General features: G+C 37.7%; 1 protein-coding gene across 1 annotated transcript in view; it reads right to left on the minus strand.

Moving 5' to 3' along the window:
- Positions 1-560: 560 nt before the first annotated feature.
- Positions 561-27,675, minus strand: part of macf1a (microtubule actin crosslinking factor 1a) — a 388,147-nt gene continuing 361,032 nt past the window's right edge. The window contains 21 exon segments of the mRNA XM_056479293.1: positions 561-2,091; positions 4,457-4,562; positions 6,270-6,383; positions 8,835-9,046; positions 12,505-12,537; positions 14,882-14,944; positions 15,337-15,454; positions 17,479-17,496; positions 18,154-18,228; positions 18,300-18,454; positions 18,525-18,687; positions 19,063-19,220; positions 20,108-20,219; positions 20,298-20,486; positions 21,197-21,469; positions 22,827-23,021; positions 24,415-24,574; positions 24,668-24,837; positions 24,920-25,039; positions 25,448-25,654; positions 27,515-27,670. Coding sequence (XP_056335268.1) covers positions 1,853-2,091; positions 4,457-4,562; positions 6,270-6,383; positions 8,835-9,046; positions 12,505-12,537; positions 14,882-14,944; positions 15,337-15,454; positions 17,479-17,496; positions 18,154-18,228; positions 18,300-18,454; positions 18,525-18,687; positions 19,063-19,220; positions 20,108-20,219; positions 20,298-20,486; positions 21,197-21,469; positions 22,827-23,021; positions 24,415-24,574; positions 24,668-24,837; positions 24,920-25,039; positions 25,448-25,654; positions 27,515-27,670 — 3,036 coding nt within the window. The 3' untranslated portion in view covers positions 561-1,852.

A 27,675-nucleotide genomic window follows, 5' to 3' on the forward strand; every position in this document is an offset into this window, starting at 1 on the left:
AAAATTCCAAATGACCAGTTTTAATGACTTGTATGTTTTACTAGGAAAAACAGTGGTTTGATAGAACCACTCAATGATCCTCCAAATCATCAAAATGAAATGTCACTGCAGGATTGCGAGATGCCACTAGAGCTTGGCTCTGCGGTGTGGACGGTGTTTTGGTGGGAAAGGATGTGAGTGGGTTTAAATATTTGTATATAAACACAGACACACAGCTGCAGAATGGAGATGATGGAACACCACCCTTCCCAAACCCCATCCGCTGCATCTGACCACCAAACATACACACGGTCCAGTACAAACACACTCTACTTATGTGTGACCAACACACCCGGCGCAAACAAAGGTGCTTCTATGCACTCGTGGGCCCATTTTTGACCTCTCCTAGTGTAAATCTTATATGAAAGCGCAGCGTGTTCAAAACTGCACACACCAAAGGCTCGTCCCCTTTTGAAGATTTAATGGGGTGTGTCATTATCTCTACTGCTTGTAATTACTGTGCCATTTCCTGTTAACTGCGGCATCCCTGCACGCTCACACACAACATAAAAGCCAGACAATTTTACTGCAAGCATTGTTTTAATACAAAAGAGAACAAAAAGAATTTATAACTTCTTTACTTTTACACAATTGCACCCCTGTTTCTCTCAGTCATGTCAAAAGTAACACAATCAAAAGGTGGATTCATTCACAGCCCTTACCCCCCCTCACAATGACACAATAAATAAATAAAAATCACCTTTCTTCAGGTATTCATATACTTCAGCTTGTCAAAGACAAGATTTCAAAGAGCTGTTTTTAACAGGGGCTACGCCAGTCGCCCCCATCATCCATTATTCAGGGTGCTTCCGTCACGAAAGAACAAGTAGGAAGCCACTTTTGACGTCATCTAAAGTGTGTAGTCACCGGCAAAAAGGCCACCATTGGAATCAGTAAGCTTCCTGGTCAGTTAACATCCGAAATGATCAGTCAAAGAAATTCATTACGTCAGGTGCGGATGTACAAAACAAAACAAAAACACGTAACGAAGAGTGATTCCGCCTGTGTTAATACTAGTCATTCTCAAGAGTTGATATGATACTGCAATCACAAATAAATACAGCTCTTTACTCTAAAAAAGAAACGTCGGGATTATTATAAATTAACCAAACATTCACAATTGTAATAATTTTTGCATACTGTGGAAAAGCTCTGTAACATGATGTCTGTAACAAAACGACAAATAGACACATGGTTGGTGCGAGTGTGTGAAACTCGTGTGTTGTGCGTAATAGGAGTTCCTGTAAAAGGATCGCGTGTGACCTGAAGGCGGATCACAAGGCGGAGATATGTATCCTCGTCCACTTCCTCTCCTTATTACTGCGTTAATTTACCATGACATACATACATACACACGCACGCACGCACAAACATACATGAGTCTGAAATGTCCCATGTGCCAATGGAAAAGGTCTGTGTTTCTAATCGACTTCCTCTCGTTTGCAGTGGCACTGACATCCGGGCGAGATGCCAGCTGGTGGAGAGGGCGACTTTGTCCAACCATGCATGAGGGTTTGGTGAGTGACGGGCGTTTGCATATTCAGCCCCTTCTAGTGTCAGTATAGGATATGTCTGCTCACACTGGATGTTCTCCATCACACATTCAAAGAAAACACGTAACGTCAGTCAGATTAAGGACATAATGTGTAACACAAATAAGGCAGCATTATGGTAGGTTTGAATCTGGGTGGTGTAGCAGTATTGGACGCTGTAGTGGATGGAGTGCAGTGCGGTCCTGTCCCGTCTGAGCTGGCGAGACTTGAGAGTTGATCTCCTCCTGCTGGTTAAACCGTGACCACCATCAATGGAGGATTTACTTCTTGCCCGCGGGTGTTTTGGGGCTGGGAGTCTTCTTGGAGATGGTGGGGATTTTGGAGGGTTTGGCCCCAGGACGGCGAGGGGTGTCTGAGGTATCGGAGCAGGCCGAGCGTGTCTCCATGAGCTCAGATGTGTCTGAAGCGTCGCTGCCTCTTCGACTGCTGGCTCGGCTTCCAGCGCGACTCCCTGCTCGACTGGCTGGACCACTCGTCGAGGACGGAGTGCGTTTGGTTTCTAATGAAGAAAGATTAAAAAGAGTTTTAGGCATGGGTTAAGGGTTATTGGAATAGAGCAAATCAGGATCACAAACACAAAGCAAAGGTACAGTACATGAAAACATCGCCCCAATTTAAAACTGTTGGGAGTAACTGCTACAATAGCGATGTTTAGGAATCACTATGATATTTATATAACGAGGAAACATTTCATTTTAACACCCCTAATATATATATATATATATATATATATATATATATATATATATATATATATATATATATATATATATATATATATATATATATATATATAGGGGTGTCAAAATTAAATGTTTCTTCGGTGCATTGCAATGCAGACGTGGACAATACGGTATCGGTTCAGTAATAGATCATAACCAGTTATTACATACTGACGTCATTTATGTCATATGCGCTATATTACAGTAGCTTACTATGGCGAGGGACGCGAGCGCAAGTAATTAAAACACTCCAACTACTTAATAATACAAAAAAACCTTGCACAATTTACTGATTGTGTTTGCTGGACAGTCTTTCACTGACACTGAAGTTACAGCAGAAGCCCCTATTTCACTCCTATGGAGAAAATGAAAGTAAACTCGATTTCTGTCTCTCTCTCTGACTTTGGATGTTTGACCTGCTGGCGTGAGGTGACTTTTCCTCTCGGCTGTTCCAACGATACTTATGGATCCAGCCACAAGTGCGTGTCTGCAGAGCGAGTTTTCTCCTCTGCTTCTATCACGGATCAGCTGTGATTGCTGCTGCCTTTTATCAGTGTCACTCATCGGTTAACAGCACCAATGCGTTAGAGCCAATCGCAGCCCTTTCTGTTGAGCATGTGACCAATCATAGGGGTGTAAGAACTCGCTCAACGACGCTCAGAAAGCGAGTAGGATATTTACATTTGTTTACTTGCTATAAATGCTCATGTTGTTCTGTGCCTGTACTTGAGTTTTTAAAGGTACAGTTCATATATCTGACTGCTTGCTTTAAAGGACAAAATTGTATTACAAATAATATAAAAATATAAATAGGCTATATTTATACATTTTTAGACAAGAGTTGTGCTGTGAAGTAAAATATAAAGTTGTGTATGGAAAGCATTGTCAATGCACTGTGATGCACCGAGATATCGAATTGAACCAAATCGATGGCATGATAATTGTAACCGAATTGAACCGTGAGTCCAATGTAGGTTCACACCTCTAATATATATAAATATATATATATATATATATATATATATATATATATATATATATATATATATATACACATACACACACATATATATATATATATATATATATATATATATATATATATATATATATATATATATATATATATATATATATATATATATATATATATATAAAACGCAGTTAACTGAAATTTCTGTGGCAAATTCAACTTCAATGCTGCTGTTTACTACATTTTTGACATTCTGTAGTTTCTAGATTCATTAGTTTATAACTGTAAATTAATTACTAGATTATTTTGATATATTTGGACAAAAACTATTTCAAAAATGTAAAATAATTGTTCAATTTGTTTTGCTATATTTGCACAAAAACAACATCAAAGTACGCCATTGGGGAGGTATATATTTCTAACAACGTGCTGCAGGAATAAGCCTTTAAACATAGGAATTAGTTTAGTGTGTTGCCGACTATATATAATTCTTGATTAAATGTCTCAAGAAAAACTTGTCTACAAGGTAACTTAAACTTTCAGTCAATGTGGCAAAAACAGCCCCAAACATCATGAAAGAGTAGTGTATTGCCAAGAGTGTATTGTTGAGTTTTTGAAAAATTTCAAAGCATTTTCCCAAAATATGTGTCAAAACAAAATTTGTCAGCAAAAGTCCTTCCATTTGCTAAAACACAGAGAAAGTTGTGGCCAAATTAAGACTCAAAATCACCTCAAAGTGAATGAAAACATCTCCAACAGCACAGAAGGGTTAAATAAACATGTGATCAGATTCAGAAGTTTATTTGTGGTTATGTTGAAGTCATATGACTGGTGTAATTCTCTTATAGCCTTTTCTTTCTTTTTTAGCTTTCACTTCAGGCTATTCTCATTTAGACATCAAACTTAATTTTATTGATTGACTGAATTGCATTTCTTTAAAGAATTAAAAATAAATAAACACTGGCATTCATTGCGTACTTGCATGGCTCTAATAGAGTACTTCTTTTCAGTAGCTTGTACCACAGCTAATTACGTTTTCCACAAGAATTTCTTTGTATCTTTTGATGCCATATACAGTAGTTTCAATGTAGATTCCCCAAAATAGCATATTAGATAAATTCATAGAGGCTTCTTTGATTTTAGTGTAGTAGTATTGTAGGGTTTCGTACCGGAGCGTCCGGGTTTAGCAGCTGTTGGTGTTCCACCGTTCTCCCCAGTTAAGGAGCCACGGCTGGAATGAAACGTTGGTCTCTTCAGCTTAGTCGTGGAGCCTCCCTGTGAAAGTGAAGAGAGAAGGTTTAATACAAAGAGCAGATCTGCTAATGTAGCTAGAGACAATATAAGTCTAAAACACAAGCCTAGCAATGTAACTGGTCTTTTTCTAGAAACCAGATGACAAAACATACAGCTGCTTTCATCTACCATTTTGTTGGCAATCTGTCATAAGATAATTAACATAATAAAGGCCCATTCACACCACGGATGAGAACTATATAGATACAGTACATGTCTAAAAAGAGTCGCTTTATAGAATCTCATAATCACAGTTAAAAGGAGTTTCACTGTGGTTTCTGTGATGGTATTTGTTATAAAACAGAGGAGTTTAAAGACATTTAGTATAAGTCAGGGTTATTATAGTTAAGTAAAAACATACATGTATGATAGTTTGTGTTACTTTAAAATAAACATTACCTAAAAAAATAATACATAAAATATCCTAAACTTATTTTCTCTTTAGGTAGTTTAAATACAGCGGGGAAAATAAGTATTGAATACGTCTTGTTTTTTTCCTGGGGATAATATTTCTAATGGAGATGTTGACATGGAATTGAACCAGATATTGGTAAAAACCCAAACAACACAAACATAAAAAAGAAAAGAAAAATGAGTTATGTGTAACAACAATGAAATAACACAAGGAGAAAGTTCTGAACTGCTGAAACGTATGTAATACTTTATATAATGGACGGAAGCAGCTAATATTCATTTACAATGAGGAAGGGTAGAAGGTTTCTGAAAACCTACTGAAAGATTTCAGCTGCTGTCTGGACTTTCACTGCCCTTTCTTCATGTGTTCAATACTTTTTCCCTGCGTCATTTCATTTTATTACACACAACTTCATTTGTAAACTAATTAGTTTCGTTTTCTTTGCATATATGGATTTCTTTGGTTGTTACCAACATCAAGGAAAAATTTCAAGTCAACAGCATTTTTAGAAATGTTTTCTGAGAAAAATGGTGACATGTTCAATACTTATTCTCCCTGATGTGTGTGTGTATATATATATATATATATATATATATAATTTTAATTTAACTTACAGCAACAACACATAATAATAATAATAATAATAATAATAATAATAATAATAATAATAATAATAAAAAAGACAAAAACAGAAATTTTAAAAATAAAAAACAAGTACAAAACAAGCTATAATAGTTATCAAGTGCACTATTATAACCCTGTTATAAATACAAATGGACAGAAACTGAATGTTTCCTCTGCATTTTGTGTCAATGCTGTTGAATCCCAGCAATGTTTCATATTGATATTGCTGTTTAGTAAAGGTTGTGAGGTTGCGATTTTACCCTAAGCTTGTGCTGTATTGTTGTTTGATGAAAGGTTGGAGTGACTTGCAGTTCAAAAAAGAATGTTATTGTCCCACATTTGCTGTTTATTGGATGTAAACACTAATATAGTACATCTATCTTTATAGTTACAGTTCTTTAGTGTGAACAGGGCTTGACTCCCTGAAGAACATTAAATGAATGGTCTGTTTTCCAATAGGAGTTTAAGCTGCATAAGGTCACAGTCTATAATTATAGGACCATACAGGATTGATTCCTCTACATATTCTGAATCTAAACGTAGATTCGTCTATCTCAGTTTCTTCTCATTTGTTGTGATCAGGCCGTGCTTTAAGCTTCTTTTATTTTTGTTAGTGTGTTATAGGGCGCTGGGAGCGGGCAGTGCGTTACCTCATGCCCAGGGGTCTGGCTGTGCTCTGGGCAGGACTGGCACTTGGTTGGAGTTGGAGTTTTACTGTGTGCCAGCCAGGGCTTGGCATAGCCACGAGATTGGGATTGGGAGGACTGGGAAAATGCGGTAGCAAAAAAGGAGCGAAGTAGCAGTGGGAAAAGCAGTGGGAAGAAGCCAGGATAATCGGAAAAAGAGTTAAGTAGAGGGAAGGCGATGCAGCACAGTGTTTTGGTAGGTGGAGATGAACACAAAGTAAGGGTGGAGGAAGGCACATTTTCCAAGCAAGGGAGGGGAGAGGGACAAAAAGACAAAGAACAAATAAAAATCTCACAGATGACAATATGATTCTGACATGCAAAGACAACATTGATCACATCCTGATCCCACACACAACAATGTAAACAAACACCACAACCAGAGACAGAGAAACCGTCCACCAGATATCAACCATCACCGCAGATTTCAAGACAAATGAAGGACTGATGTGTTGGAATGGCCAAGAAATTGGAGAATAATTTTTTTTCGCCCAGTACCATTTAAAGTTTGGCGCTTGGTATTATCTTTTCCTTTTACAATATGTAAAGCTGGACCACAAATCCAGACTTGTGTTGCTCTGGCATGTTTTTGCCAATAGGAAAAAAAAACATTGTAAGGGTCAGAATTATACATTTTTCTTTTATGCCAAAAATCATTCGAATATTAAGTAGAGATCATGTTTCATGCAGACATTTTGAATGTTTCTTACCACTAATATATTAAAACACAATTTTTGATTAGTAATGGTCATTGCTGAGAACTTCATTTGAACTTTAATTGTAAGTTTTGTAAATTTCCCAGAATTTTCCCTCAGATTCCAGATATTCAAATAGACAGATATCTTATCTAAAGCTTACATCCATATAAAGCTTGTCTTGCTTATTTTACTTTCAGATAATAAATCTCAATTTCCAAAAATGGATGCTCATGACTGGTTTTGTTGACTGCATTTAATACATCAAAATACAGCAAAAATAGCAATATTACAAAATACTTTTACAATTTTAAATAATTGTTAAAACGTTTAATGCTTTTTCAAATTCTTAAATTTGAAACTTTACATGACAACATAAAACAAGCAATCACATGATCAAATGCTCATGAAACATATAGATGTAATGAAAGACCATGATTAACACTCAATATGAAGTATGATGTTATGCGTTTAGTGACAGATGACATTTATTTCCAAAGCTTTTGTGAAAAAAAGAAACAGGTGTGCTCAAGTAGATTGTCTACGTCTTCTCATATTTTGTACTATATATTTATATATACAATGACCCGTTGTGCGTCAGCATCTTCAGGGCAGTGGTAAATTTAAGATTTCATCTCGTTTTTGTCAATTTTAAAACATCATTACAGATTGTAAACAAGTGAGAGCCTAATGTACAGCACACTACAGATAAGAGTTGTTAAAGTTCCAATGTTTTTTTAATGCTTGCCAAAGTAAAACTTTATTATCGTTAAATACTGCGTTTTACAATAACATTCGATTTTAAAATGTACTTTATAATATATAATTCAATATAATCCTGTTTAAGCGGTCATTTTGGCCAATTGAATAATGCATCCTTGTTGAATAAAATTTTTTATTTATTTCAAAAAGAAAAACAAATACAGATTATTTTCTTTAGAATCTCGCTGGAGGTAATTTTTGCCTACTTTTATATTAGTACATTGAATTTGGACATGAATCCTTTTTTTACATACTGTTCAGCAAGTCACATGCCTAGTGTCTAAATGAATCAGCTGTTTTGAACAAATCATTTGAATAAATGAGTTAATTAATGCCTCACCACATCCTACTAACATGTTTAGCATCTTTTACCTATTAATTTGTCCATTACAAGTGTAAACAAACCAATTTAACTGCACAAATACACACTCAACAATAATCAACTGAATTCCTAAATATACAGTGCTCAGCTTATATAAGTACACCCCATGTCAAATCTCTCTTTTAAATTCATATTTTTAATAGGAAGCTCTACAATATTATATTTGTGCATATACATTAAATTAGTCAGTACTGAAGCCAAATCTGGAGCTTATCTAACAAAATAACTTACGATAATGGTCCAAAAACAAGTACAGCCAAATTTATGTTATAAAAAATTATTAAATACAAATTTAATAAAAGAGGAAAAATCAAGAGAAGCAAAAAAATGTACAAATTTAGTTGAAATTTTGTAGGTTGTAATTTTTTTTTGCAATATTTTGCTTGAATTTAATTGTATTATCTTTTCATTTCTAAATGTTTGGTGACTAAAATATTATTGTAATAAATATATCTGTTTAATAAATCTGTTTATTTAAATGCACCAAAATACATGGTCTATATTCACTGAGAAATGGATAAAAATATTTATTTTCAAAATGGGGTGTGCTCAATAATGCTGAGCACTGTAAGGAGTTTTTTTTAAACCGCACCCCTACTGAATAATACCAGCTGCAACATTTTTGAGGTTAATAAGTACGCAAAGTACAGGCAGTATGTAGATTTTATGTGGTGTAATGTTGTCACTCACCCTAGAGGAGGCTGTGGGTGTAGCGGGTGCAGAGGGCACAGAGGCGCAGCTGTGGGCACTGTGTGACGCAGATGAAGACGAGCGCGTGGGTGAAGCTGTGCGGGACGAAGGCTTGGACCGCCGACCCCGGGACCGGAAGGCCGCCAGACCCTGCGTGGCTCCCTCTGGAAGAATGAACTTCTCTCGAAGCTCCAGGTTGGTGCGTCCGCGAGCTGCAGAAGAGGAGAAATGAGATCAGCTGGTTGACCTTTTTAATGGACGTCCAGGTTCAGTGCAGAGCGTGAGTGGAGAGAGTCAGCGCTTCCTCCGGCTCACTGCAGTCGGTGAACCCACTTTAAAAGCAGTCAGTGCGCGTGGTGGACACGATGCAGGGAGTTAACAGTGGAGTCAGAGCAAGCATCCTCAAAACAAGAAGTCAATAGAAACTTAAAAAAAGCACAGCCTTCCTCAGCCCACCACGTAAACAAGTGCACAGAGCAGACAAGACGCCTGAGGGTCATGCCTGATAATGCTTTTAGCAAACACTGAAAACCAACACAAGCCTCCACACAGCAGTCAGAATAACAGATACCCAACGCAGCAGCCCTTGCACAACATACAGACCACAGCAGCCAGCAGAGAGACAGAATTTGAATAAAAGAAAGAGAAAGAGAGAGACTAATCTTAATTTACAGTTGTGGGTTTATTTATTTATTTGCTTTTTTTGTTATTATAGTCATTTATTCATTCAAATTATATACAGTTGAAGTCAGAATTATTAGCCCCCCTGTTTATTTTTCCCCCAATTTCTGTTTAACGGAGAGAAGATTTTTCAACACATTTCTAAACATAGTTTTAATAACTCATTTCTAATAACTGATTTATTTTATCTTCATCATGATGACAGTAAATAATATTTGACTAGATATTTTTCAAGACACTTCAATACAGCTTAAAGTGACATTTAAAGGCTTAACTAGGTTAATTAGGTTAACTAGGCAGGTTAGGGTAATTAGGCAAGTTATTGTATAATGATGGTTTGTTCTGTAGACTATTGAAAAATATATATAGCTTAAAGGGGCTAATAATTTTGACCTTATAAATTATTTTTTTTAATTAATAACTGCCTTTATTCTAGCCGAAATAAAACAAATAAGACTTTCTCCAGAAGAAAAAGACATAGCGTGATATATATATATATATATATATATATATATATATATATATATATATATATATATATATATATATATATATATATAATCTAAATCACTCTTTTAATTAATTGTTTATGTAATGTGCAATGCTTTGGCAATTACTTGACAATTCAAATAGAGCTCAAATATACTTGACAACTAAAGCTCATTTGAAAGAAAAAAAAAAGAGAGAGGAAGGGAGAGAGAGAGAGAGAGAGAAGAGAGAGTGAGAGAGAGAGAGAGAGAGAGAGAGAGAGAGAGAGGGCTGTGTGTAATGGCAGCAGTAGCTGTGGTAAAAGTTATGCCCTCAAAACATCAGTGTTGGGGAGTAACCAACTATAACCAAAGACAATATTTTACATGTTTTTAGTGGTGTTATAGCAGGGCATACAGTATCATGTAGCCAGACAGACATGCTAGATGAAACATTAACAACTGTCCTCTCTCTGTTATTTTGATTAACACTATTAGTCCCCTTTCTATGTACATGTATTTCATTAAATACTTGATCTGACCTAAAATTAATACTCTAGCTCTCTCTCTATATATGTGTATATAATATTTGTATCTACACTACTGAGCTGTTGACATGTAATCTAATCAAACAGTGAATTTGGAAATCACAGTCAGTTCCCCAGCATTTTCAAAGAAGGCAACACAAAGACACTGAAACTAGCACTGGATTCCTGCAGTACTTTTAGTTTTATGCTTCAATTTACCAGCATGGTAACGTCCATGGTTTTTTAATCATTATTTCACATGCCATAACCTCCACAGTGTCATCTGTATCTTTAAGTTGCACAAGGCCTTTAATTTCCGATACATTCTGACAGGTTGTCAGTGTTTTATAGTCCATCAGATCGTTGTGTTGTGAACTATGCTATACTTTAACACTGTGAATGATTTTTATAATTCTAGCTTTGTCATTATCTTTATAGTTATCATGCTCGGTGTGAACAGGCCTTATACATTTATTATTTTGTTGCCTTGATTACTATTGTTCTCATTTGTAATTTGCTTTTATAAAAGCATCTGCCAAATGATTCAATGTAATGACGTTATCATACATTTTTAAGACGAATGTATCTTATTTTTTATATGTACATAGTAGTAGTTCTTGTTAATCTAATCCCATAACCTTCCCTGCCCCTTGAAAGACTTTTCTTCACTTCTGGTCACATGGAAATTCTTTAGGGCAGGCAGGTATATCAGTGGGTGTGTCTCGTTTTATGCTCTGAATTGGTCCATTCGTCAATCTTCCTTCATTTTGTTAGCAACACAATTTCATACAGTTTTGCAACTCGCACATGGTCACCCGCTAAAGCTAAGCAGGGCTGCACCTGGTCAGTACCTGGATAGGAGACCACAATGGAAAGCTAGGTTGCTGCCAGAAGTGGTGAGACCTTCAAGGGGTGCTCAACTTGCGCGCTGGGCTGTGTGGGTCCTAACGCCCCAGTATATTGATGTAGACTAAATACTGCTCAGTAAGTGTCATCTTTTGGATGGATTGTTAAGCCAAGGTCCTGACTCTCTGTGGTTGTTAAAAATCCCAGGACGTCCTTCAGAAAAATTTGCCCACTGGCCACTGTCCATTATGGCCATCCCCATATCATAATTGGCTTCATTACGCTGTCTCCTCTCCTCCAATCCCCAAGGTGGGGGGTGGCGCAATATGGCTGCCTTCGCGTCATTCAGATGGACGCTGCATACTGGTGGTGAATGAGGAGATTCTCCCCAAAACTGTGTAATGCGCTATATAAATGCAAGGAATTATTATTATTAATATTTTTCTCATCTCAGGACCATTTCAAGTGGATATACGTCATGATATTGGTAAAAATGACAATCTTAACTTCTGTTTGATGGCAACTTTAATAAGATTTTGTTCCCTTAAATGGTTTGTGTAGCTAGTTTTTGTTTTTAGCCTGCCGTATAGCTAAATAACTTTTCAAAAGTCTAACTTGACTGTAGCTTTTAAACTGCAGATTGCAAAAGCTTCTCATCATTTAAAGTAGCTTCCCCAACACTGCATGACACTCGCTTTTCCATCAAACCCAGTAAGAGCAGGGTAGTTGATAACTGCCACACCATGTAATTTCCTCCCCACAAAGCAGGTGGGGCCTGTAATTCATTTCTCCATGAGTAATTGCTCTTTAAGAGCTGCTTCAAACAATATTAGAAACCCCAAGCCTGGCCACACCCTGGTCCTGGATGCTTTTTCATTTGCAATATTCATCCAGGACACACATGAAAGAAATCAAGCCCAGGCCTGGCCAAGCCTGGTTTCAATGGTTAGCATGATGCTAGCTGACACATAGACCTCACATAATCCTCACACGCTCACACACGCACACAACAGATACTAAGACACAGCAATGATGGGATGGACCCCAAGCTGGACAAGAAGTATTAGAGGCTGAGAATGGAACAGACAGACAGATGGCATCAAACAGGAGAAGAGTTAAGAAGTGGGAAAGGAGAGAAGGATGAGGTACCTCTGCAGCAGAAATAGCCAGGAGTGACCGTCACTGAGAGACACAAGAGACAACGTGAAAACACGCATTCACACCATCCCGCAGAAAGAGTCACATACACACACTCGCGATCCCTTCAAAGGGACAGTTCACTCAAAAATGAAAATTCACACATGATCTACTCACCTTTAAAGTTGTTCCAAACATGTATGAGATATTTAACACACTTCAATCATCTAGAATTTACGACACTTTAAATCTTTTCTTTTACATTCCACAAAAAACCCCTTACATGTTTAGAACAAGATGTGAATTTACATTTTGGCCGAACTTTCCTTTAAGACCTCTTGCTTGGCAACAAAAGGGAATAATACAAACACAATCTTGGAATATCAATCGGCATTAAAGGGGCTGTATGTAGAATTTTTAAATCTTTGTTATTAGTGACACTTGTGGCTGTTAATGTGAACTGCAACCAGAAACTTGGAGCGCTTTCACACTAGCACTTTTGGTCCACACCCAGGTTCGTTTGACATCAAAGTATGGTACGTTTAGCTAGTGTAAATGCTGTCTTCTGGACTCGGGTGAGCAGCCACGAACTGTACCCGAGTCCATCTGAAAGAGTGCAAACACAGTAATAATGTCTGCTTGCCTCCTCCAAAACTTCTGCAGACATCACGTTATTTATGAACCTTTTTTTTTTAATATTACTGCAACAGAAGCAAAAAAGATGGTATATGCGTCCCAAATCGCATACTTATGCACTAATCTACACCACTTTGTAGTATAAACAGTGTGCATTCACACTGGAAACTCTAAAAAGAATAAGTGCACTTTAAATACCTGGATGCTGCACTTATTCATCCGGTAAAATGAAGTGTGGAATGTCGGACACTTCACACATTTAACGGCCGCAGCTTTGCTCAGTAGCTGAAGGGGCGGAGCTTTCTCATGTGGAATTACATGTTGGATTGTGAAAGCACAATTCTACTACGAGAGTGATTATAGCGCCTCCCGATGGTGAATGCGGTTATACTTACGGCAGGTTATTTGGTAGTTTGCTCATTTATTTCACTTTGCAATCGTCAAACGTCATCAGGGAAACGGTTTGAATTTTCGCTTAGTAATAAAAATTGTTTGTGTTCCATTTGGGACGACACTACATACGTATACTATGCTGTTGAGTATGTAAGTGCATAAGTACATAGTGCATAAGTGCATAGTGTGCCATTTGGGACGCAGCTTGTATGTTACCAAAACCAAAAGATTCATTAAAAGCGGAACGACCATGATGTGCGTACGTCTTTCCATTTTGGCGCCTTGGCAACAGCAGTTTGATGATGCAAGCGTACCGAGGTTCAGAAGGAAAAAAGACGGTATGTGCATCCCAAATTGCATACTTATGCACTATTCTACGACATTTTGTAGAATAAATAGTGCAAGTGGTGCATTCGCACTGGAAACTCTAAAAATAATAAGTGCACTTTAAATACCCAGATGCAGCACTTATTCAACTGGTAAAATAAAGTGTAGAATGTTGGACACTTCACACACTCAACAACCGCAGCTTTGCTTAGTAGCAGAAGGGGCGGAGCTTTCAGGTGCTCATGTTGGATGATTTTATTTATTTTGGATTGTGAAAGCAGAATTCTCCTTTGACAGGGAGTATAGCGCCTCCTGATGGTGAATGCGGTTATACTCACAGCAGGTATTATTTGGTACTTTGATCATTATTTCACTAATCTGGCAACCGTCAAACATCATCAAGGAAACGAGTTGAATTTGCGCTTAGTAAAAACCATTAGTGTTCCATTTGGGACAACACTACAGACATATACTATGCTGTTGAGTGTATAAGTGCATAAGCACATAGTGCATAGTGTGCCATTCAAAACGCAGCTGGTGTGAGCACAAACCAGCTGAGAAGGTGGCAAGTGTGAAAGCATCCTTAGTGCCTTTGCTTATATTAATGCACATGTAAACATTCTACACTCATTCACTTAATTACAGAACAAAAATAATAGGACAAATAACATATAAATCTTTGGTGTTTTTATAATCATTAATGTAAGTCAGGGAATGTGAATTTGTTTGTTTTTTTAAGTTTTGTTACAAGCTGCACACAAAGTGCCAAAAAAACAAATAATATTTGAAAATTCATACATATAGCCCGTGTAAGTATCATAAGTCAAAATGCAGGAAGTGATGTCAACGGCTAAGCCAGAATTCTCAAAGCACGATTGGTGGGGCGCCGGTTAGATCAGTGTCACGGTCAGCAAAGCACAGCAAAGCAACAGAGAATCAAACGAAGTGTGAGTGAAACAGAGGGAGCCAGAGGGAAACCAAACGAGTGGAAAAAGAAGAAAATCTGAACGAGAAGGAGAGAGAAAAACCCAACCTATGCGAGATGATATGGAGCTGCTGGAGTCAGAACGCAAGATTTTAAGTCCTGGATGTTGCACTGGGGAGAGAGAAAGAGAGATAGGGGACGGGGCAGAAAAAGAGGGAGGGAGAGACCTAAGGAACATGCATCATGCACTACAATTGTAGAAAATAAAAAACAGAGGATGACAGGGAGATAGAGAGAATGGGCCAAATGTGAAGGCCATGCATATAAAACAACCACCGTGGGAAAGAGGTCAGGATGTAATGGGGAAGTGATGGAAGATGAGATGAGAGTGAACTCAGCGAGGACTGAAAAGATGAGAACACTCAAAGAAAAGAAGATGAGCAAAAACCATGTTGATGGGAGTAAGAATAATGCTGTCTGACAGAGTGTTGAGCACTTCCAAGAATCCTGTTTTCTTGTCTCCCTTAATAGCAGGTTTCTTCTAGCTGTTGTGCCAGACTTACCTCGACAAGGGTCGTTCTTTACCAGGAACTCATCCAGCGCCATCCAGCCTCCTCCAACCCGAACCATGACGGTACTGCGCAGGATTCGGACAAGACGAAGCTGCTGTGAGTCTCCGAACTGAGGAAAGAGAAATTACAGAAAAGGAAGAGGACAAACAAACAAACAAAAAAGGAGGAGAATTTAATAACGTCTTTAAAAGGTATGGTTCACCCATTAAATGTATTTATGTGGAAAAAAAAGGAGAAATTATGGAGAAATATACATGACAAATTCTTAAAGGTGCAGTATGTAAGTTTGACAGCCAGTGGTTGAACTAGGTATTACATTCCTGGATCAAAACACACAAGCACAGGTTGAAAGATTGAGGACCAACAGGAGCATGGCTGACTATCGAGCCTAAAGGCTGATTTAAGTTGTGTTCTAAATAAAAGAAATGGCACACGATAAAAGGAATATTTTACATATTAAAATGAGTTTTTGTTCTAACCAACACCTCAAATTGATATTTTAGAAACAGCTTCTATTTCTTGTAGCTGAACAACAGAAAACTGACAATGATCACCTCAGGTACACCTCATGTGCTTTATTCAGTGTTAAATGCTGATAATGTGAGTTTGAATGACATTTCACATGACATTTACTGCCATACCACTGAAAGCAGCAGCAGATAATTCAGATCTTGAAAATAAAATAAACCATTTAAATTTGAACTTCAGATCTGTGACTCAGTGCAAGCCAACACATATGAGTGATTCAGCATCCTCATTTAATCATGTTAAAGAGGTTTAATATGTATTAATTATATTATAAACCTTACATCCCGTTGGAGTGCAGTGAGTGCACTATTCTGTGCAGGTTAAAATAACCAAAACCAAGACATGTTTTGGCTTGTTAGGCAAATTTTCAAAGCAGAATATCTGACTTCAGCATTGCTTTTCAGATAATCAAGAATGTTCACTAAGCATGTTCCTTAATTATCTGCAAACATATGATGGTATTTTTATGCTTTAGAAGAAACTTTAGTCAAAAATTTACATACAGCACCTTTATAATGTCAGTCCCACTTTCCAATATGGTTCATTAGTTAATGTTAGCTAACGTATTTACTAACATGAGCTAATAATAACCAATACTCTTGTAAAAGTTTAAATTATATGAATACAAATTAATGCTTGTTAACATTAGTTAATGCAGAGTGAGTTAACATGAAATAACATTCAACAACTTTATTTCCATTAACAAATGTTACCAAATATGAATTAATACTGTAATGCATTGTTCATGCTAGCAAACATGTTAATTAATATTAACTAATACAGCCTTTTTGTAAAGTGATACCAAAATGCCTCCTTTTATGTTCCACAAAAATGTAAATTAAAATGGGTGAACTATTGCTTTAAGATCATTTAACAATTAGCTGATTCTACTAATTATATTCTGAAGCACCAGGAAAATCAAAGCAAATCACACAGCGACATGCAGCAAACCACATTGTTTTATATTCTACTTGATTTATGCCCGGCACAAATCCCATCTCTACAATAAACACCACACACCACAGCAATCCTCTGGAACTTTTCCCTGGACGTTTGTCCTTTTTGACTTCAAAGAATTGCTTTGGTGGAAGGTTTATTTTCTCGAAGGCAAGAAATCAGCCGTTGGATAGTTTTCCACCACCAAAAGCCAAAACAACCCTAAAATCATAATAGAGAGCGCAGTAAATCCGAACCATTTCCTGATCATGATAAATGATTTTCAATAAAATAAAACAAGCACATCCCAACCACAACACAAAAGCTAACCCCTTTGAAATCTGCCTCTGGATTTGGAAGGCGTATATATAAATGCGTTTAATATTTTGGCGATAGTGCTGCAATTTTTGTCTCCCAGACAGGAAATGCCCGCTGAGAAAGCAGGAAGGGACTAAAGAAATCCCCATTTCAGACAGCAGCCAAGAATGTGGCCTGTCCACAGGGAATTCTTAGCAAGCCCATGCAGAAACTGTTCTGTACCGATTTAGATCTGGCTGTCTGAAAAAACCCCAGAATAAAAGACAAGCTTCTACAGCGCGCGCTCATGGGAACTGCGCAGAGGCAACAGATTTCAGAGGACAAGTCACAAAAACACTGCTCACACTTTACCTGATTGCCAAGGAAGAACTACAATAAGTCCGGTGCGCGTGGAGGAGGAGGAATAAAACAAGAAGAAAGAAAAAAGAGTGAAATAACAGACATGAACACACATTGACCTTTTGTTTTGGTATAATAATTAATTTCCTTTTAACGATTCCTAAAAACAGCACACAATGGAAGAAATTCCCATGGGAAGCATGGAGTGCTTGTGAATGGTTGCTTGACAACAAATACAATGAGGAAAGTGCAGCAGGTGAAGTGAGAAAGAGACAAACAAAGATGCACGGATGTCAGGATGTGGAGTTAGCATCGTGGATCTGTAGCCTGTGCAATGCAACAAGTTAATACAAAGATCATTAACCAATGGTTAATGATGCTGAACAATGAAAGACCATTCAGTGGCAGTTGGGATTATGGGTTGATCATTAGTCGGATGGTGGGAGGCACACAACATACTCTGATGATGCTGTGAAGTGTTATGGTGGTTTTGCGAACACACAAAATGGCTGGTGCAGCTTTATTCCAGTCATACTTGCATAACTAGCATGGTTAAAATTGTAAGATTTCAATGGCAGGGTCAAGGATGGTCTGAATGAGGAGGTGTGGTGATGACATAGCATTGCTGAGTGTTAGTCTTACTTCGTAAATGCCATAATAAATGTATTAAAACATCCAAATTCTCACCCGGTACTTGTTCTCTCCGATCTGCTCCACTTGAAACCTCTTCGCACACTTGCATTGGGCCACTTGTCTTGTGACCTGCAAAACAAACATTTGAATTTAGTTACATTTAAATGCATCAAAATTTCATCATATTAAATTGTCCGCACCTCATCCTCAATCTTATCAGCGTCTGTTGTGGGTCTGTAAGCATCTTTGTTGGGGTGCAGTGCAGCCACAAATTCATAGTAGTCAATGTAGCCGTCACAGTCACGGTCAAAGATATCAGCAACAGCAGTCATCTCCAGCTTGCTGGTAGGGAACTCTGCGAACGTAATGCATTGTTAAACTAAAGTTAAAAAATGCACATAAAAATGTACTTCGTGTGCACATACTTGAGGCCAGGATGCCATCAATAAACTCCTGGCGGGTGATCTTTCCATCTTGGTCTTTGTCGATGCGTCGGAAGAAATCCATCACACGAGACTTCTTGTGGTTCATCCAGCGCATGTATTTCTTCCTCCACACATCGAAGTCAAAGTTGGCAAATTCTTTAAGCTGTTGGTGGAGAAAGATTATTAGTTTTCACTTCTACTGTTCGATTTCATCAATTGATTTTGGGGGTGCACTGAATTTTTGGCCACCGAAAATTATCAGCTGAAAATTGCATCTTCAATCAAAATAGATCAAAATACTACAGGGTGGGCCAATTATATAAATACACCTTAATAAAATGGGAATGGTTGGTGATATTAACATCCTGTTTGTGACACATTAGTATATGTGAGGGGGCAGCTTTTCAAGATGGGTGGTGACCATTGTGGCCATTTTGAAGTCGGCCATCTTGGATACAACTTTTGTTTTTTCAATAGGAAGAGGGTCATCTGACACATCAAACTTATTGAGAATTTCACAGATTGTAGTATGTTGTACCTCTTCTAGTCTGTCGAGGGCATCATTGAGCTTACGCTGGCGATCGAGGGCGAGCAGCCATACTTGCTGCCAGCGGGAGCAGAGCTGAGTGAGGCGAGGATTACCACCTGTCACCTGCACTGAGTGATGCTGTTGCTGCTGCTGCTGCTGGTGTTTGCCTGCAGGAAAGGCACAGAAAAATATGCTCAGAATAGCACAGTACTCTACAAGTTCTGCATGAGTGCATAATGAATGCCCTAATAATGCCCTAATGAATGCTTTATAACTGTGCTAAATTGTTCTTTAAGTGGTGAATAAATTGGAAGCATCTTTTTGGATTGGTTATTTGTCCAGGGCCCACGATGAGCAAATTTACGAGACCACAAGAAAACATTAAATAATTTAAAATAGGACAATACAAGCAATAGAATAACCTAAACAACGAAATTACATTATATTACTTACTTACTTTGTTGACCTTCAACAAGTCAAAAATTTCATTGATGAACCAGAACTGTTTATCTTTGAAAACGTGTCATAAATCAGATGTGAAGATTTAAAAATTCTATAAAATATGAATTCTTTAGATAAAATTTTTTGTAAAAATAATAGGATTATTGTTCCTAATTATTAACCATTAAATCCATCAGGTAAAAACTGAGTAAAATATCATTATTTAAATATGAAACTGTAATTCTTAATCTTAAAATTGTATTCAACTGTAAACCTCTTTTGTAAAAGTTATATATTGTTATGAACAAAAAAGTTAGAAACCACTTAACTATATGCACTTATGTCAAAAAAATCGTTATTGGCTGTGCTCAAGGTATATTGGCCAAAAATGTCTATTTATCAAAAAATTACATTTAAAAACATTTAAAAATATATGAATATCTTTTCAACCTCAATATTTCACAAAATTACTGATGTACTTTGGTTTTGATCAAATAAATACAGTCTTGGTGAGCATAAAACGCTTCTATCAAACATTCAATTATCACACCACCTCCAAGCATTTGAACAGTAGTGCATGTAAAGGTTTTGTTTTGATGATAAAGTTCCTTACGGGCTCCTTTCCTGTCTGACAGGCTGCTGGGATGTTCTGCTGGTTTCCTCTTGTACGTCTTAGTCACTTTGTCAACATCGGGCTGTTTTCGGGTCATCTCTTCCATAAACACCTGATGGAAGAAAATCAAGTCGTAAGAAACAGCGCTAAAGAATGCATTTCAAATTAAGCCACAGTGCGATGTGTTCACCTGATGCTCAGTGATGAGTGTCTTGAGCTGCAGGATGTCCTGTGTAAGGGGTTCAGTGTCGCGCTGCACCAGCGTGGTTTCTGCCCACTGCAGCCATGATAAGAGTTCCTCCAGTAGCGCAGCGTTATTGAGCAGTTCAGTCAGAGCTGTTTCCAAGCGCTGCTCGTGCTGTTTGGCCCACGTCAGCACCTGTACATCAAACATATGGTGTTTGTATTATACAACCCTTTTGAACCACTGAATTGGTCCCTTTGGCTCCCCAAAAACAAATACATTTGTGATTTCAATACTTTGTATTCATTCTTAAAGTCTGTGTGAACAGGAAGTTGATGAGACTTTTATTTCAGTATGTTGTTGTACTTCCATCTGAAATTGAATGTCTGCTTGTTGATAGATTGATGGCATTTCATGCCGTTCAGCCTTATAATCTTAAAATGTGAGCAAAATCACCTGTTTTGTCTTCACTTTAGATATTACGCTAGAGAATCATTCAAATACTAGCTCTAAAGTGACGTTGGTGAATTAGTAACTGCTTCTGCTGTTCTGACGTGAGCTGCAGATGTAAATGAATGGCGGAAGAAAAGTAGTTCCCCATACAAAAGGGTTTTGAGAGTCTTCGTGTTTGATTTTCTTTTTTTATATACACGACTATGCCGTCGAACTGTTATATAAACGCAATATCACCCTCGTAGCAGTGCGATGTGGCTGTATATCGTCACTGGTGGAACACTAAACGCATGCCTCCCACCAGTGCCGATATACAGCCACATCGCACTGCTATTTGTGTGATATTGCTCCTATATATTGAACATATTATTTTGTGTATGACTCATGCTGGTCTTGACCATTGGCATAGAGAGGGTTCTGATGGCACATTTCAGATTTTCCTCATGTTTTACCTCTTCAAAGCGAGCTCTGATGATGGTGATCCAGTGTTTGATAGTGGTGATGCAGTCTGGATGGCACACAGCGAGAATGGCTTCACCCATGCCAGCAGCTTTATTCACATCCACTCTCTTCTCCTCCACTGTCTGCATGAAATCTCGATGTGTGTGCAGTAGAGCTTGCAGAGTCTCTGCTTCTTCTGGCAGGACGCCCCGAAAGCGCAATGTTTGCTCTGCCTCTGACAGCCACTCCAGCAGCATCTGAACAGCTGTGCGGAACTCCTCTGCCTGCAGGAAAACACAGAGTCAGAATAGAAGATTAACGCTGCACTACTGCTCAGATGTTTGGGATTGGTAAGATTTTTAAAATGTTTTTTGAAAGACGTCTCCTGTGATCAACAAGACTTTATTTGCTTGATAAAGTCACTTAAATTTTAAATATTAAGGATAAATATTATTTACATTTCAAATGATTTTCTGTAAATATATGTTTTTTGTGATTCAAAGCTGAAGTTTTGAGCAGCCAGGTAAGTCAGCATCTTCAACACACAGTCCTTTAAAAACTGTTCTTAAATGCTGATTTGATGCTTATTATTATCATTAGTGATGAAATAAGCTGTGCTGCTTCATAGTTTTAATTCCTTACATTTATATAGTGCTTTTCTGGACACTCAAAGCACTTTACACAAGTGGAATATCTCCTCATCCACCACCAGTGTGCTGCATCCACATGGATGACGCGACGGCAGCCATATTGCGCTAGACCGCACACCACACACCAGCCAATTATAATATGGGGATGGTTAGGAGGCCATGATGGACAGAGGCCAGTGGGAAAATTTGGAAGAGAAAACCTGGGATTTTTTAACAACCACAGAGAGTCAGAACCTCGGTTTAACGTCTCATCCTTAAGACGGCGGTCACTGAGCAGTATAGAGTCCCCTTCACTATACTGGGGCTTTAGGACCCACACAGACCGCAGGTTGAGTGCCCCCTGCTGGTCTCACTAACACAACTTCCAGCAGCAACCTAGCTTTCCCATGTGGTCTCCCATCCAGGTACTGAGTGGGTGCAGCCCTGCTTAGCTTCAGTGGGTGACCATGTGAGAATTGCAGAGAGCTAGCTGCTGGCAAAATGTGAAAAGTGCTAAAAATATATATAATATTTATTATTATTACCATTTTAAATGCTTTAATTTGTCAAGGACATAATATTGATGAAATGTGGAAGAAAATAATTTAAGAAATATTAAATTTTTTATTATTTTATCAGTTTTTATAAACAAATTCAGCAATGTAATTTAATAAGCAATTAGCAATTAAGCACAGTAATAATTGATTATAACAGACCAGGGGGGACGGGGGGATATATCTCCCTCACTTTTTAGAAACAGGTGATTAATAATTATATAAATTTAAACTTTTGGATCTCATTCAGCTGCCACCTGCCCTACTTTTAAAATGTCTGCTCCACCCCTGCACGAGTCAATTGCATTTGAACTTAAATTCATGTAATAAACAATGTTGTTTTAAATTATATATATATTTATTTAGTTTTATTAGTTTTTTCTTTGATCATCTTGCTGAGCAATACACACGTCTTTCAAAAGCATTACATTTGAAGTGTAAATAAGGGTCAGCCGTACCTGTTTGAGAGCCTGCTGGAGGCGCGTCTGCTTTGAAACGGACAGGGCGCAGACAGTGTCCCAGCGGTTGCTCAGCTCCTGCAGTTGAACTTTGACCCAGGCAGTGTCATCTCGGCCGGTGTCCATCAGCTCTCGAGCAGATCGTTTCAAAGCCTGTACACTGCTGGTGCGTTTCCCCAGCTCTTTCTGGAAGACCTGCGGAGAAATAAAAACAGCGGTGTTGCTTGGAGATCTTTCCTATTTAGGAACGTCTTTTGGGACGAATGTCAGCACTGCATTAATAATGCAGCAGAAAATTCCAGGACGATCACATTTTTAAGCTGCATTTAGAATTAATGGTGGAAGTGGGTCAATGATAATTGAAAATAATTTGAAACATATATTAACGTGTCATTTAATTAGCTTTTTATGTGTATAAAATCTCGTTTTTAAGTGATTTGATGCAGACACCAAATGGGTCTCATCTTAATTCATTTCATGCACTTTTTAGGGAACCATTTAAAAACATGACCTTTTCCTTAGGTTTTCCAGCACTAATAATTTTAAAAACTTCAATTTAAGCATTTAAAGCAACTTGTACAAATCCCAATAATAATGAAAACACTACTAAATACTAAAGCTGTTATAAAAGTGACAAAAAGGATGTAAACTGCAGATGGTGTAGTGGTAATAGGATAAATCAATCAACTAAAAATGCTAATTGAAACAAACTAAATAATCATTTAGGGTTTCGTGTCATTAGCTACGTTTTCATCCACTTATTTTATGCGCATTTTGGATATGCGCATTAAAAAAAAATTGGTTGATGAAAACGCCAAGATGCGCATAATTTTGTTATGCGCACACGCTTTTTATGCGCATTTTCAAGAGTAGGATAAACGTTTTATTCGATAAGAAAAGATGCACATAAACTATGATGGAAACACTATTACCGAACAAATTTCAGTATGCGCATTAAAAAGTCATGTGATTTTGGTATAAGAGATCATGTCATGATAAAAATGTGTGTAAATGGACAAACCAGCAGGCTGAGCACACTGTAAAACATCTGAACTGTTGTTTTGGTCATTCTAAAACAGCTTAACCATCTCAGCATTAGTGTTATTGTATTATTAATGACCTCCAGAATTGTCAAGAGCATCTGCACTCCGCGTCTCACACCTTCAAACACAACCATGCGTTCAATGTGTGTCGACATTTGTCTTCTGAGGCTCAAGTCATTTATGAAATAAAGAAAAGATCCACACAGCTTCTACCGCAGCAAATTTCGTTTTTACTTTTAATATTTGGGGCCAGTTAATCAGGAAGTGATGATTTAGTTCTCTTCGACTCGTTGGATGGAAACGCTGCTTTATTCGCACTTATTCGTCTTATATGCGATATTCCAGTTATGCGCATAAAGTTAAATAGCATTTTTGCATGGAATCATAGCTACTGTGCATAACTTTAAAAAAATCCTTATAAAGATATGTGAATATATATTGACATTCCAAACTCAGTATTGAGATTTGTTGGAGATTTAAACTGTTTTTAAATTAATTCTCTATTTAATTTCTAAAAAACATCAGGATTTGAACCACATCAGTACCTTATGACAATCCATGAGGTTGGAAACAAGATCCAGATCTCCATGTACCGGCTGGTCCTCCGCGAGCTGAGGCTCCACGCGGTACAGCCAGTCAACAAGTGCCTGGAGAGCCTCCGCAAACTGACCTGAGAACAGGAGGGCTTCCTCCAGCTTGTGTTGCCTGAAGAGAAAATCACCCCAAATTATTTCCAATTTCATCATATATATAATCATTTCCCAAATGATGTAACTCCTACATCACAGACTTTCTCACCTCTCTACACTCTTTCCACAAACTGTGTCCCATTTGTCCCGGACTTCACCCAACAAGTTGTCCAGTTTTTGCGTATCCGCTGGCAGTGTGGCCTTGTCTCTCATGGCCTTCCCAGAACGCACTGTGGTGTCATAAACCGGCTGCTTGGAGCCAAGAGATTTCTGGAACTCCTGCAGTACAGATATAAACAGACAGAGGGCATTAGAGACTAGTCTAAACATTTTTAGCTTCACTAAATCACATTAACGGTACCTTATGTTTGGCCAGCTGGATTTTAATCTTGTCAGGCTCATTAGAGATTTCCAGCTCAGAGTCCAGCCTGCTCTCTGCTTCCTCCAACCAGTCGGTCAGCTTCCTCCAGGCCTCGTGGAACTAGATAAGATTGTCAGATGTCAGACACAGAGGCGGACATGACCATAACAACACAGAGAAGACTTATGATGGTATCAGATTTTCTTATAGAAATTAATCGCTGAAGCTTTTTGGGCTGAATTGTTTTATTGTATATACACTGTCAGAGTAAACAAAATTTTAACCAAATTAAATTCTAAAAGGATTGTGAAGTACAATAGGCAACACTTTACAATAAAAATACAATTAAATTTAAAATACAACAATTTTATTAATTATTAACTCCATTTAATAAAACAATTATGACTTGTATTCTTATTACAACTATGATTTTAAAGGATTAATAGGCAATAGCTAACAAATTAACATCACCTAAGATTAATGAATATCGAATATGTCTAAGACAGAGTGAGGAAAAGCAAAACTGACCTGTTTGGCTCTCTTGCGGGCTTCATCCAGGTGGCGTCCTCTGTCCAGTGATCTCTGTACCAGTTTGTCCCAGCGGGCTTGTACGCTCAGCAGCAGGTTCTTGATGAGAACCACGTCCTGTTTGAGACTGGCGAAACGCAGTTGAGAGCCAGCTTTCTCCAGAGCCAGAACTTGCTCTCTGTGAGTGTTCACCTCATTCACAAACACCTGCAATACACAAGAACAGATGACTCAAGTCTTTCAAAGCAAAATATATACACACTACTATTCAAAATTTGGCAGTGGTTATTTAAACCAGGTGTAAATAGTGATAGATGCCATTTACAAAAAGCAATTGCAGCATTTTACCAGCAATGTGCAATTCACAAGAAGAACAAATGGCAATATACTCTATTTACACTATAGGTAAGTGTATTTGAAAATTCATATGTTCATATATTTTGAATATACTAAATTCTCTGAGCACAAATAGTTGTGTATTGCCTTTTTTTGGTGAATTGCTGAATTCCTCCTCAATTGTAAGTTGCTGTGGACAAAAGCGTCTGCCATATGACTAAATGTCTAAATGTTGATGCTATTTGCACTTCAATATTAAAGGGATAGTTCACCTCAAAATGAAATTTCTGTCATCAATTACTCACCCTTCACTTTGAGTATATTGTAAAGAATGCTGGCACCCATTGACTTCCATAGTAATATTTTTTTTCCTTACTATGGATATCAATTGGTGCCATCAACCAGCATTCTTTAAAGGGCCATGAAACCCCCCCACCCTGTCTCAGCAGGGTGTTTTCACACCTCTAGTTTGAAAAAAGTCAGAAAAGGGGGTGATTTCAACTTTGTTTAGGTGGGAGTGTTGAGTCGCGAAAGAGGGAAGGATTTGCATGAAAAGGAGAGTTTCAGTACAAGCACGCACTTATTTTCACAGCAAAACAAAACAAACACGAACACAGGGGAGAAAGACAGTGACTATGTTTACATGGACATCAGTAATCAAATTATTTAGCAAATTATTATTTTGTTTACTTTAACTGCAGTTTGGCACTTTTATTTTCATTCAGGAATGTGTCATGCATGCCCCCCACGACGAGCGGCAAATCCGCTTTCAGCATTTCCAGATGCGAAAAACTCTTAGGTAAAAAAAGGTTCCTTACAAACATATTTTTGTCCAGCTGTGCTCTCATAAGGGAGAAATGAAAACAAAACCTTCATTGCAGAACACTGATGACCCATGTCTCCAAACAATTCTTCTTCCACTTGTTTTAATTACAGTTGGCAACACAACGTGGCGTCTCTCTGTCTTCGAAGCTATATCATGCATATTAATGAAATTGCACCTCATACACAATCTTGACTTAATGATGAAAACCCAAAGACGTCACGTTGTACCCCTGGTACAGACATCCAGTCTCCACGCTGGAATTTACACAATGATCTAATCGTCGTGACGCAGCTTCAAAACTTCTTTTCAAACCGGAAAAACGAATTTGCTTAAAATAACGCAAAAACAACAAATTTTCACTTTTTTTTGTGTGAAATATGTGTCCTGATAGTGATTTTAGCAGCGTAGGACACATATAGGACTGTCAGCATCTCAAAAAATGTGTTTTGGTGTTTCGTGACCAAAACATTAAAATATGTTGTTGTTTTTTTTCAACAGAACAATGAAAATCATAAAGGTTTAAAACAACATGAGGGAAAGTAAATAGTGAGGTCATTTTCATTTTGGGGGGATCTATTCTTTTAAGGCATCATAATAAAACAGTATGCAATAATACCATACTGAGTGTAAATGAGATTATTTATTAAATGGATATCACCTTACACCTAGCTTTAACCATAAACACTCTGCTTCCCACTATGCAACATTGTTTGTCCTTTTGACTGTTTAAACCAGGCATTGGTGTAAACAAATACTAATACTTGGTCAAAATATTGCGACCCTAAATTTGTTTAAACATTTTTTAAAAGAAGCTTATGCTGAATAATTGAACTAAAACATTAAATAAAGTAGCACTTAGTTAAAACTAGTACAAATATTTTAAAGTCTAATTATTTGTGACCAACCTTGTGCTCATCTATCTGGAAGAGCACAGTGTCCAGGATGAGACTGGGCGGCTGAGCCATGTTGAGAGTCTGCTCTGCCTGTGTCAGCCAGTTTATGGTGTCCTGCAGGGAGGACTGGAAACCTGTCGCCAGTGAGACGGCTTCCTCCAGTTTACCCTGTG

This window comes from Danio aesculapii, chromosome 19 (assembly GCF_903798145.1).
Source record: "Danio aesculapii chromosome 19, fDanAes4.1, whole genome shotgun sequence".
Classification (NCBI taxonomy): Eukaryota; Metazoa; Chordata; class Actinopteri; order Cypriniformes; family Danionidae; genus Danio; species Danio aesculapii.